The sequence below is a fragment of the Dermochelys coriacea genome, chromosome 11, assembly GCF_009764565.3.
Source record: "Dermochelys coriacea isolate rDerCor1 chromosome 11, rDerCor1.pri.v4, whole genome shotgun sequence".
Lineage (NCBI taxonomy): Eukaryota > Metazoa > Chordata > Testudines > Dermochelyidae > Dermochelys > Dermochelys coriacea.
In genome coordinates this window covers 39,313,145-39,326,656 of record NC_050078.2, presented here as the reverse complement: position 1 = coordinate 39,326,656, position 13,512 = coordinate 39,313,145, and the positions used below count along the sequence as shown (strand labels likewise).

The 13,512-nt window shown below is 42.3% G+C and overlaps 1 protein-coding gene across 1 annotated transcript in view; it reads left to right on the top strand.

The window, feature by feature from the left end:
- Positions 1-13,512, top strand: part of LRP2 (LDL receptor related protein 2) — a 185,660-nt gene that overhangs the window by 31,528 nt on the left and 140,620 nt on the right. The window contains 3 exon segments of the mRNA XM_043505242.1: positions 11,858-11,968; positions 12,100-12,213; positions 12,384-12,500. Of these exon segments, the coding sequence (XP_043361177.1) occupies positions 11,858-11,968; positions 12,100-12,213; positions 12,384-12,500 (342 nt within the window).

Genomic DNA, 13,512 nt, shown 5'->3' with positions numbered 1-13,512 from the left:
ATACTGGGTCATTAATAGAGGAACAAGAAATACAAAGTCACTAATGGCTTTATTTACACAAAAAAGGCTGATGTACATGCTATATAAAAGAAAACCAGCATATTACTTACTCAGCCAACAGCCTGTGCCTTTTATCCCTTACTTACAAGTGGCTAAAAATGAGTGCTGTCTGTAAAATGAAAAGTGATTTAGAAGCAAATGGTACTCTGGAATAAAAGGCAGCCCAGACAGCCAGCTTGGAGCTATTCCACATGATAGACCTCAAGCCAACTCTAAAGTCACCAGCACAAATGCCTGAAGAGTCTGCCAAGGATTCAGCAACAGATGCCACTGCTGGACAAATATTTTGCACAGCTTGGTATTTGTGTCCTGTAAAAGCTTAGGAGAAAAGAGATGGTGTAAGCCTTTGTTTAGCAAATGTTCAGAATATTGGGGGGGGGAGGGAGGGAAATAGTTTTCCTGAAAATGAAATATTGTTAAAAATAAACCTTCTTGTGAAGTGAAAAACTTGATGGTGAAATTTGTATTACATAGCACCTTTTTTTCAAGGATCTCAAAGCACTTTATAAACAACAATTAGCCTCCCACACTCCTTGTAAAATAGATGAACATAGAATCGTAGGACTGGAAGGACCTCGAGAGTCCCATGCACTCAGGACAAGACTCAGTATTTTCTAGACCATCCCTGACAGGTGTTTGTCTAACCTGCTCTTAAAAATCTCGAATGATGGAGATTCCACAGCCTCCCTAGGCAATTTATTCCAGAGTGCTTAAGCACCCTGACAATTAGGACGTTTTTCCTAATGTCCAACCTAAACCTCTCTCTTGCTGCAATTGAAGCACATTGCTTCTTATCCTATCCTAAGAGGTTAAGGAGAACAATTTTTCTCCCGGCTCCTTGTAACAACTTTTTATGTACTTGAATGATGTTATACCCATTTTGTCAATGGGTAGAGTGAGGAATAGAGAGGGTACATGACTCATCCAAGATCACACAGTAATTCAGTGGCAGATCGAGCAATAGAACTCAAAATCCTTTGCTCTGAGCAGCAAATACAACAATGTTTGAAAATGAAATTACACACTTTGATATTCTGTGTTTTTATTTTAATGCTCCCAGATAAATAGAAAAATAAGATTTTGGTTTAAAGTTATTGGAATTGGGCCTGTTGCATGGTTTAGCAGTGTTGCTCTCCACTGCTGGGCGAGAGATCCATTCTTGGGCCCAATCTATTGCTCCACGGGTCATTAGATCTTGGAATTTTTGTGGAGGCAGCACATTGAGCCCTGAGGAGAAGAACTGCCTCATGTCATTCAGCAGCAACCACTCTAGCTGATTGGGGACTGCTGTTGACAGTCTTTCTTAGTCAGAAGGGTGATGACTCTGACTTGACTGCTTGTTAGAGAACAAGTAGTGGTGGGGGGAGGAGGTGAGATGAGAAAGATGTAAGGGTCCAGAGGACCATCCCCAAAGAGCTGGTGAATTTTACACCTCTGTCTTTGCAAGGACTGGGGCTATAAGCAGGGACCATGAATATAATGAATCGTGGTGATTTGGTATACTATAAAATGGGGATTAGATTAGATTTTATACTTTGCTAGCAGTGCAGGTGGTGTGTTAATATTTGTAAGCACTATTTGTTTCCATCCAGTCATTTTCCTTTCTAATCTATGTTGATGCAAAGAAATGGTGAGAAATATCATTAATTTGGACTTTTCCTCTAGCACGAGTAATTTGTGCTAAAGCATTTTTTAAATGAAAAATATATATAGAGTGGTCACGATTTATTGAGGAGACAAAGTTCATTTGAAATTGCTGCCATTTTTCCTCAGAGTGTAAAGTGTATGTAAACATTTAGTGGACAGCTCTCTCACAGCAGAACTTTGTATAGTGTTGTGCCAGTTAATTATTTCTGGAAACAGATTTAAATTGTAAAGAAGATAAAGACTCAGTTTGTTTCTGAATGAGTTGCAATATTTAAGAGACCAGTCAAATGCAAAATGCCACCAATATTAAGTAACTGAGCAATTAAACCTGCAGTAAAATGCAACATGGAGATTCAAAGCCACAGTCCATTGTCCTTGCTAATAATCCCATTAGCAATAAAAGGCTATAATAAACAACAGAAAAGAGTTTCAGCAGCAGGCCATTAATTAATGTATTGAAGCTGTTTTTATTTCATAAAATAATATTTCTTACTCATTAAATAAATGCATCACTTTGCTGTCTGTTTTAAAGAAAACTGCTAACTCTTAGTTCAGTTTTAAAATACTTATTGTTTACATTTTCATTCTGCATTTTTAAGTGTTAACTTTCTGCAGGAATGATTTGATCACAAATGATGTTTTAACCATAATAGCTAAGGGCTGTGTGATACTGAGCTGTCTTCCTATTTTGGTAAAGTGTAGTATTCCCCAACCCCTCTTGCCATCCTCTGAATTTAAAAATGAAAAAACCTATACTTGGGGTGGGAGCACCTGGCATTTCTGTGTTCTACTCTGCAGTGACTGCTGTGGCCAAGAAAAGGGTAGTTACATGGATCCAGCCTTGTCAGCAAGGCAGGTCACTGCAGTGTGGGGCTATGAGGGGAGAAGGGAAATCCTCCCAGAAGGACATGTTCATGAGAGGTTTCGGAGTAGCAGCCGTGTTAGTCTGTATTCGCAAAAAGAAAAGGAGTACTTGTGGCACCTTAGAGACTAACAAATTTATTTGAGCATAAGCTTTCGTGAGCTACAGCTCACTTCATCAGATGCATCCGATGAAGTGAGCTGTAGCTCATGAAAGCTTATGTTCATTGAGGTTGATGATCTGACCACAGGCTCAGGAACTCCTGAGATTTAATCCCAATTTGGATAATGAGTTCCTAGAATGGGTAAATCACTTAACCTCTCAGCCTTTGCCCCAGTTACCCTATCCCTAAAATGGAGATCATGCTGACTACCCTAAGAGGTTTTAATAAGTTAAGGTTTGTAAAATGTTTTGAAAATGTCCCTGTAATAAAAGGTGTGACATGCAGGTGTGCTGGTAACAGATTGCTCATTATTCCCTGGCCCTCTCATAGGACATGGTCAGGGTTACAAGAGGCTACACTCCTGCATCATGTGGCAGAAGTCAATGTCTGCTGCTTCCACTGGCTCCAGCTAATCTGCTAAGTATTGTTATTGCTTGGTTATATTTTCACGACTGTTTATTCCTGAGTCTCAGAACAAAAATATTAGATGAAAAGCAAAACAGTGTTGTTCTAGCCGCTGCCGTAGAATAGCTGTCAAACTGTTTATGAAGGTACAGTATAGTGTGTCCTCTGTGTTGCTATGTTTTAAATGCACCAATTAAATAAAATAACAGTGGCGACTGGTGCCCAAAATAGCTTGTCGGGCTGTGGGTAATATGGTGCCTCCTCTCCCACCTGCCCTCTTCTGATGGTTGATCATATTTTGAAAGTGGAAAACTGGGACAATGTGGTTGGAAGCTCACAGGGAAGTGCTTTGGATGGGGATAAGCAAGGCCCTTAATTTTTGTTTTTTATTGAAAATTCCCAGGTTTTACAAAAGCTAAAATGCTATTTGTTTTTTATTGATTTTTCACATGAATTTTGGACCACTCAAATACATAAAAACACAGATTGTGTTAAGAAAATCCAATACATTACATTAGGTAGGTGTGTTTATGTTAATAAATTAGTCTAAATGTAAATATGAGGCTGTCTGTTAAAGTAAGACAATGTTGTGGAAGATGTGCACGTGTGCGTGCGTACACACACGCACACGCACACATGTATATGTTTATGTACATCAGTGCTCGAGTCCTAAAAAAAGAAGTGCCAGAACTCCCTGTATTTGGCTCCCTGCTCTGGAAGGAGAGATGGCAGGTCAGTAACCTGGGCAGCCCAGGTAATCAAACCAGGTCAAAAGTACTCTTACATTTCTCTATATAAAATTTTTTTCTGTCCTCCTGTCCCGCAACATTAACCCAGATATTTACCCAGAAAAGTGTGAAGTTAGGTTTTTGCTTTGATTTTCACCCTTTTTAAAATTTTTGTAATAAACACTGATAAATTCCTGGACAGTTTTAAACAAAATAAAAACAGAAAATGAAGTGTCTTGGGGACCCCTTCTACTGTCTACTTTCCTTCTCCACAGCTAGTCTGTTCTGAAACCTCTCACACCCAACAGCCATAGGCTCAGAACAAACCCAAAGAAACAGTATTGCCAGCCATTGTGATTTATCACAAGTCTCACACATATTTGGTGTTTTTCCTACAAGCTCCAGCTCCTGGAGTTAGGTGATCTCATAATCTCAGCTTTCATTAAGAAAAAAGTTTCTAGCCTTAATGGTTGGAAAAAACCTGTAAAATGTGACCCCCTGAAGGCCCCACATCCAGCAGGAGAATGTAAAGAACTCCATGTTTATTATTTTTCAAAATCTCATGATTTTTAAGTCATGATTTTGGGGGGTCTGAATCATCGTTTTGAAAGATTGAGGTTGGCCACATTGTAGAACACACACACAAATGACACACACATTAAATTAAAGAGATGGGGATTAGTACAAGAATTGTAAAGTTGATAAGGACCTGGCTAAGGGGAGAAGGCAATGGGTTGTGCTAAAAGGTGAATGATTGGATTGGAGGGAGGTTACGAGTGCAATTCCTGAAAGATTAGTCTTGGGACCAATCTGATTAGGCTGCATCGTCAATACCGATGAGGGTCAGAATATTATACAGAGAGATCTGGATGAGCTTTTAGACTGAAATGACATAAATGAGATGAAATTCAATAGTACAAAGTGTAAGATCGTACACTTAGGGTCTAATAATAAGAATTTCTGCTACAAACTGGGGGCTTATCAGTTGGAAGCAACAGAGGAGGAGAGAGACGTGCGTGAGTTGGTGGATCACAGGATGACGATGAGCCACCAATGTAATCCTAGGATGTATCAGGTGAGGCATTTCCAGTAAAGGTAGAGAAGTGTTCATGCCATTATATAAGGCAGTGGCAAGATTGCATCTCGAATACTCTTTACAGTTCTGGTCACCCATTTTCAAGAAAGATGAATTCAAACTGGAACAGCTGCAGAGAAGAGCTACTAGAATGATTAGGGGAATGGATGTCCTATCTTATGAGGAGAGGCTGGAAGAACTTGGCTTGTTTAGACTAGCAAAAAGAAGGCTGACGGGGCTATGATTACTGTTTGTACATACATCAGTGGATAAACCTTTTAAGTTAAAGGTCAATGTTGGCACAGGAACAAATAGACATAAACTGGCTATGAACAAAACCAAGCTGGAAATAAGAAGGTTTCTAAACATCAGAGAAGTGAGGGTCTGGAAAAGCCTCCCAATAGGATTTGTGGGGAAAACAATTACACCTCTACCCCGATATAATGCGGTCCTTGGGAGACACAACATTTTACCGCGTAATAGGTGAGACCATGGTATATCGAACTTACTATGGCCCCCCCCGTTCCTTGTTCCCTGATGGCCCCCTCCAGAGACCCCCGTCCCTAATCACCTCCAGGATCCTACCCTCTACCCAACCCCCTGCTCCCTGTCCCCTGACTGCTCCAACCCCTATCCACACCCCCTGACAGGCACTCACCGGCAGCAGTGGGAAGCGGAGCAACATGGCCCCAGCCCGCTCCACTCCGCCACCTCCCAGCCGCGGTGCTCCGCTTCCCGCTGCCGGTGAGTGTGGGGAGGTTGGGGAAAGGATGCCCCCTGTACTCACCTGCAGCGGGGAGCAGAGCGCCATGGCTGGGAGCTGGCGGAGTGGAGCAGGCTGGTGCCGGGCTGCTCCGCTTCCACCGCTGCCGGTGAGTGTGGAGGGGATCCCCTATCCCGAGCGACACGGATGGGGCCAGGGCAAGGGAAGCGGAGCGGGCTGCTCTCGGCCCCCCGCTAATCCCCCAGGTCACTCTGGGACTGCGGGGCCCCCAAAAGTGCCCCCCACAGCTCCTGTGTCTCAGACCCTGGGGGGGGAGCCCCTGACCGCCCCCGAGACCCTCTGCCCCTTATCCAACCCCTCGGCCCCGGCCTGGCACCCTTAACATGCTGCTCAGAGCAGCATGTCAGAGCTTTACCGCGTTGTATGCAAACCCTCATTTTATCGGGTCGCATTATATTGGGGTAGAGGTATAGTTTTAAGACAGAGGTGGACAAATTTATGAAAAGGATTGTATAACTGGATTGCTTATGATGGTAGGAGGCAGGAGTTGGAAACCCCTGGGGGGGGGGTGTCTTTTCTGGTTTATGTGTTAGGTTCCTGAAGCTCACACTTCAGGGCTTCAGCCAGCCTTCTGTAGCCATAGGTACACAGGAGGTCAGACTAGATGATCTGGTGGTCACCTCTGGCCTTAAAGGCTATGATTTAAGCGCTGACACAATCCGCCAGGTCAGAAAACCCTTCCCCCTCCTACCTGACACCGTCACTAGGCTCAAAACCCTCCTTGTACCACAGCTCAGAATGCTCTCACTTGTTGTGGGACCAGGAGCAAAGGCTGCAGGGAGCTGTGAGCTCTGTACGCTGAATTACCCCTTACCGTGTGTTTACACTGCATACTGAGCCCGGGTTCTGATGCAGGTTTGAGACCAATCCTCTCTTCTGTCTACACGGAAATCAGTTTGACTTGGGTTAGCAAGCACTCAGGACCATGTACTAGGACCTTGCTAGGAGATATATTGGAGCCTGAATCCTACTGTGGCTTGGGTCTAAGCCCTGTCATTTTGCAGTGTGGACACAGGCGAAGCCGCAGGCCCCACTCAGAAGATCTTCACAGTGCAGGATGGATAGATTAGCATGGCTGTGACACCTAGATCTAGCAATTGTAAACTCAGATTTGGATGCAGTATGGATGCTCAAGCACACACTTAGAAACACCAAGTCCACAAGGCCGGGTCCCATAGAGCCAGGCTTAGTGTGCAGTGTAGACATATCCTTTGAAGCCTATATTCCCTGTTCCATGCCTCCTTCCTCTGTTATCTACAGTCCTAGTGCAGAGAGGGAATGGACTGGTGAATGTCAGCCATAAGTGCTGCAGCCTCCAAGGTGGCAGAAGATGCTAGTGCACCCGGAAGAACATCAGACACTTTCTACAGTGTAGCTAACAGCTGTGGTATTATTAATGGAGATTAGTCCCTAATGACCAGCTGCCCCTGATAATTTTTGAAAAAAGAATACATTAGATGTCAGCGTTGTACAGACACTTTTTTTATGATATAGTGAAAAATATGATAGAGTATTTTCATATCAGTTGGAAAACTATACTGGGGTTGGGGCTTTACCCTTTAACCCATGAAATTCATGGAATTACTTGTGTGAGTAAGGATTGGAGCCTCCAGCTCTAACTCATTATCACTATCTGGCCTCTCACAGAATGCTTTTGCTCAGAGGAAAGGGAAAAATTAATTAAATAATCTCCACAACAAATAAAATGGAGGAAAAAATATAATGTACTTATTCCCTTAGTACAGGGCAAACTAGGCCGGATCTGGCTCATCAGGGCTTTGGATCCAGCCTGCGGGATTGCTACCCCTGTGGCACAGCGGGGCTAAGGCAGGCTCCCTGCCTGCCCTGGCCCGGTGCCGCTCCTGGAAGCGGCCGGTACAACATCCCTGCGGCCCCTGGAGGAGCAATGGGCAGAGGGCTCTGTGTGCTGCCCTCACCTGTAGGCACCGCCCCCTGCAGCTCCCATTGGCTGGGAACAGGGAACCTGCCTTAGCCCCGCTGCGTGCCGCTGCCACCCCGAACCCCTTCTGCACCCAGCACCCCAACCTCCTGCCGCACCCACACCCCTGCTCTGAGCCCCCTCCCACACCCCAAACCCCTGCCCTGAGCCCCCCTGCCACACCCCACACGCCACCTGCACCCCAATACCTTGCCCTGAGCCCTTTCCTGCACACAGCACCCCCTCCCACACCTCGCACTCCCTCCCGCACCCTAACCCCCTGCCCGAGCCCTATGTTCATCGCCCTGCATGCAATTTCCCCACCCAGATGTGGCCCTCGGGCCAAAAAATTTGCCCACCCCTGCCTTAATAGTACTTATTATAAAAACTAATAAACTGCAAACTGGGCAAAATACATATTGTAAATAACACCCAAACACCTCTGCTAATGGCACCCGATGACATCTTTTTAACTCTTTACATTGACATTCCATGAGGAGAGTGCACAAGACCCGAGTTGAGAGCATGCCCATTGCAGGAGTGATGCTGCCATAGGTTCTCTCTTCTCCAGAGGGATTCCAGTCTGTAGTGGGGGAAAACGGTGCACACTAATGTGAACTGGTTGTCATTAATTTACAATAGTTTGGTGGTAGATTTCTGAAGGGACAGTCCAGGGGAATGGGGCCAGCTTTCATATTTTTCCCTCTGAGCCTTGCTCAGGGGATCTGAAACAACACAAAATATCATTGGAAGAGTTTCTGTGGAGGTTAGATAAAACTACTTCTCCCTTAAAACACTTCCCCACCTCAGGTCTATGGGTTTTGTCTCCCCTCCAGTTGTAGAAATGGAGCAGGTTGTGGAGTCCACAGCTGGCTGCAGTTATTAATATGCTCTAAAATGTTGTTTTGTTGTTTGAAGTTTTGAAAATAAAACACACATGATATTTTTACACTTTCTTTATTGATGACAGAAATGATCCATTAGTGGTTCTCTAGCTCAGACTAACCTCTTTTTTTCCAAACAGAGATACTGTCAGGTTCCACCAGCTGAGTGTTCTGATTGGTGGAATATTCTTATATGCTTAGTAAGGCCTGATCAGCCAGATTTAGCCTTTCAGGCTATTAGTCCCGAAAAGAACTTTGGTTTCCTGAGCTCCTTAGCTGCAGAGGTACTGAGTGGGAAATGTCTTCTGTGGCATGCCCAGTTAGGCATTCTCTGCCAGCACCTTTCCTCATCATCCTGTATCCAGCTTGATCAGAATACATATCAGTCAGTTGCTTAAGAAATCTGTCAGCTAGGGGGAGCAATACCATGGCTATGCCTGAAATTAAAAAAACAAAAGAAATGGCCTCCCACTGTCTCTGGGGTTAGGTGTCAGAGTCCAGTGGGAAGCCTGCTATTCTCTATGACTCGGTCTGTATAAAGATGCTTTAGTTAATTTAGCTGTTCTAACAATACAAAGGATTTTCTATGACATAACTGCAGTTGATTTTAGTGAACAGGAGGGCTGCACCTAACATTTAATGCAAAATAGAGTTTTACTAAGACCAGCCCAGATTTTGGGGTTTGTAGTTTGAAAAAATATCTGCAGTTAGATATGTTAATTATTAGCTATATTAGTCTCTAATGAATACCCCCTAAATTTTGGTAAATAATATATTATCTGAATATTAAACATCCTAATCTGGGACTAAATTTCCCCACATGTTAACTTTATTTAAAATTGCTCCAGTTTACGTTGGTGTAAATGAGATCAGGATTAGGATAGGTTCAATGTATTCTATACTTAATTCATCTGTTAGAGCTCAAGTTTTCTAGGAGTTCATTCTAAATCAGCAGCTGCTTTCTGTGATCTTGATAAAATTCTTGATCATGAGCAGCCCCGACAATTAAAGGGAAGTTAATTTCCAGGCTGGAAAAATCTGCTATTTTAATGAAAAAATGTAAAGGGACAGTTAAAGGAAGGCACAGAATTAGATCCGAGTGATTTGCCAGGCTTATGAGTTGCAAGACAATAGAAAACTTATTACTCTCCACTATAACTATAAAAGACGGTGTTAAAATAAATGGCAAAGATACAGTGATACCAGGTACACTTTTTGGCTTATGGGAAGACGTGGGGTTTTTTCACCATAATCATATGGGTTATGAATTATAAATGCATTAATGAAACTGTCTTTGGGGCAAGATCATCATGTCTTGTCTGCAAAGTAAGTCTTGGCACTGAGTAGATGGCAGGGTACCAGGGCTGGGAGAATCCTTCCTCTATGAGTGGTGCTAGTAGGTATCCTAGGTGCCCATACGTGCCCCCACCACAGGGGAATGGGCTGGTGGACTCTCACAGCGGCTAATGCCCTGCACTCCTTGTAAGGTTCTGCCCGTTGTGTATTTCCATCCATGGAGCCCAGGTGGTGTGGAAGTTTGCAAACTTCCACACCACCTGGGCTCCATGGATGGAATACAGATGTGTGCCCCCGACCCATTGCTGTGTCCGTCACTGTACACTGTAGGTTCCATTACCATGATGTCCTCCATGTTTCCAGAGACAGAGGAAGCTTTTGATTCTCAGTGAATAGCATAGTTTGGCTCAAAGTCAGGCCCTAGAAACACAGGGCCTGTGTCTTACACATAAGACGGCAGAATCTATACTATTGGTGAAGTTGTATGCTGACTCTCCACAACCCCAAGCACGTCCCCCATGCAAGGGCCAGGAGTAGCCTGTGTCAGAAGTGGGGCTGCTTGGTCAGGGTGTTTGGGCTAAAAGATGTTAAACAAGCCTTCTGACACCAGGCCATGCCCTGCAACTAGAGTTGCCAACATATTTCAAAAATAAGGGACTGTTCTCTTAGCACGCCTGCCTCACCTCTCCTCCCAATATTATAATCATTATAGTAATAATAATAATAAGATGTACTCACCTTCATGGGTATTTCTTGCTGCTTTTTGCAGCATGCAGCAACTCCCAATCTGTTATATAAGATGAAAAAATAAGGAATGTCCCTTGTAATAAGGGACTGTATTCAGCCCTACCTAGAACATTCCCTCATTGGGTCCAACCACAAAACCTTTTGGAGTGTGAACTGTACTGGTTCATGGGGAATCAGAAGGATAAAGCAGCTATGCTTCTGGGGTTCCTCTTTTGGCAATACCTTTTTCAGTGATGTATACAGCGCCCCAGTCTGCAAGTTGCTGAGGGACTGTTAAAGCACATTAATTACAATGGGAGTTTTGGTTCTTGCTACCTTGCAGGAACGGGCCCGCACAGAGATGCAACCCTGAATTTGGCCTAGTATGTTTGACATTTGATACACCTATTATATGTAAATTAAGAACTTTTGTAAATAGATGCCGTTAAAAAATGCATCCAGATGAGTCCATAAATGACTATTTCAAGTTTAAGGAGAAAAGTGGTAACACACAATATGAGAACAACTAATTTTGTTACTGTGTTTAGGCACAAATATTTTATCTGTGAAATTTATTGTTTTTTTGTTGTGAATTCTGTTAGAGAGAATTAATAATCCATGTTTTAAATTCCAGTTGGCATGTATGAAAACGTGGATGAGAGTGAGAGAGAGAACGAGAACTTTGTCCTGCTTATTAATAATGGGAAGAGAAATACAGAGTGAAAATTTAGGGCCACAAAATGAATGAAGTTTGATTATTCTTGAGCTCATTTGACTGGCTAAATATTCCTTCCATGTAAAAGTCCCGAGACACTGAATTTGAGAGCTCATGGAGTTCTAAGAGGCTCTAAATCTGGGTGCAAGTACCTCCATTTCTAGTTAAACATGTTTACTAAGATCAATAACATTTAAAACTAAGATAAGAATAAATAAAATACTTGCTTTCTTTGGTGGTGTGTCATTTTCCATATTGCCATGGGTTATTTGAATTGTAAACTCCTTGGAGCAAGAACCTGGCCCTGGGATAGGGGCAGATTGTCTCATAATTGCCTAGTTTCTTGCATGGTTTTTTTGTATGTTTCTGTGATGCATCTGGTACCGATAACAGCTGGAGACAGGATACTGAACTAGATGGATCACTGGTCAGTTCCAATATGGCAATTCCTATGTTCCTTTTTATATTTGTCTGTAAAGCACCATGCATAGTGCAGAATGCATACATAACAATATAATCATAAAGAGATATTGTATATTCTAATACTTATGGCTACTGTGTTTTTTCTTGTAGGTTACCCAACATGTGAACAGTTATCTTGTGCAAATGGAGCATGTTTTAATGCAAGCCAGCATTGTGATGGTAAAGTAGATTGCAGGGATGCCTCTGATGAAGCCAACTGCAGTAAGTGCCACATTTAGCATAACCCTAAACATTTGTAGTACTATGTTTCCTCTTTGTAAGAAAAATATTGGAGTTTGTTTACTAAATTTGAATATGTTTTTTTTTTTCTCCATTCAAATGATATCGTTCAGCTCATGGATGTGCCAGTACCCAGTTTCAGTGTGCCAATGGAGAATGTATCCCCCAAGCCTTTATCTGTGACCATGATGATGACTGTGGAGACAGGAGCGATGAAAACTCTTGCAGTATGGTGGTTTTATTTGGCTTATTTGCCTGTTAAGAGCTGGTTTTCTTTGAAAGTGCGACAGCACAAATTGGGGGCAATATTCTGTTATGTAGCAGACAGAATCCAAAAGTTCTTTTAATGTATTTTTTTTTAGCTGAATGATGGAAGTTTCTCTGTTCCTTCCCTCAGCTTATGCAACTTGCAGAGGCAATTTCTTCACTTGTCCAAGTGGCCGCTGTATTCATCAGAGCTGGGTTTGTGATGGAGATGATGACTGTGAAGATAACGAAGATGAAAGTGGATGTGGTAAAGACAGAACCAAACTTATTTTAATGATGCAATTTGCAAAGAAAAACTTTGCTAGCCTCGCTGCTAAAAGTCTTAACATAAGAATGTTTATATCAGAATTTTTAAAGATCCATGGACATTCCTGGAAAACTTTTAATTGTTTTATAGATACAATTCTACTTATATAGTATATATATATATTTAATATTTTGGGTTTTCTTATTTTGTATTGCTAAGATGGTAAGTATAAACCAGAGTATGTCAAGAATTCATCTGCTTATTCCCTGTAGCCCGGATCTTGCACTATTGAAATCAATGGAAACTTTCCCATTGATTTTCATGGGAGCAGGGTATGTCCTCATGTGAAGCCAGAATTCTCAGTTTGTAACAGAATGTCCATTTCCACAGTAACTAACTCTGATGTTACAAGTACAGGATTATGATTTCTGGTTGGTTGAGTACAGGAGGAGATAACCTGCTGGAAGGAAAATGCACTATTTGTGTAAATATTTGGAGTAACATTTTTGTTATTAATAACGTGATGTTCAAAATAGCCATCTCTATCTTTAATGAAGATCTTCCATATATCAAATCACCCTTTTCAGAGGAATTGTAATAAACCTGAATATACCAGTTAATGAGAAATGAGTGTGTAGGCATTAGGACTGGTGAAGAGTTTTCTGCTGAAACTGTTTTTCTATGGAAAACTGGGTTTTTGGCTAAACAATCTGCAGTGCAGAAAGTGCCTGCTTTCCCATGAAATTTTTGATTTTTCATCAAAAAATGATGCTTAAAAAACAAAATATACTGGCTAAAACAGAACTTTCTGACAAAAAATTCAGTTCAAATTTCTTGTGAAAAATTGAAATTTTCTGTGGGAAAATTTAAACCTTTTTTTTTTTTTTTTTGGTGCTGAAATTTTCTGTGATTTACCCTTCTTCCCCCCACCATTTTTAGATCAGCTCTAACAGGCATGTTTCAAAAGACCAAAACCATTGTTCCATTTTAGTACACCAGTCAAGCCAAAGTT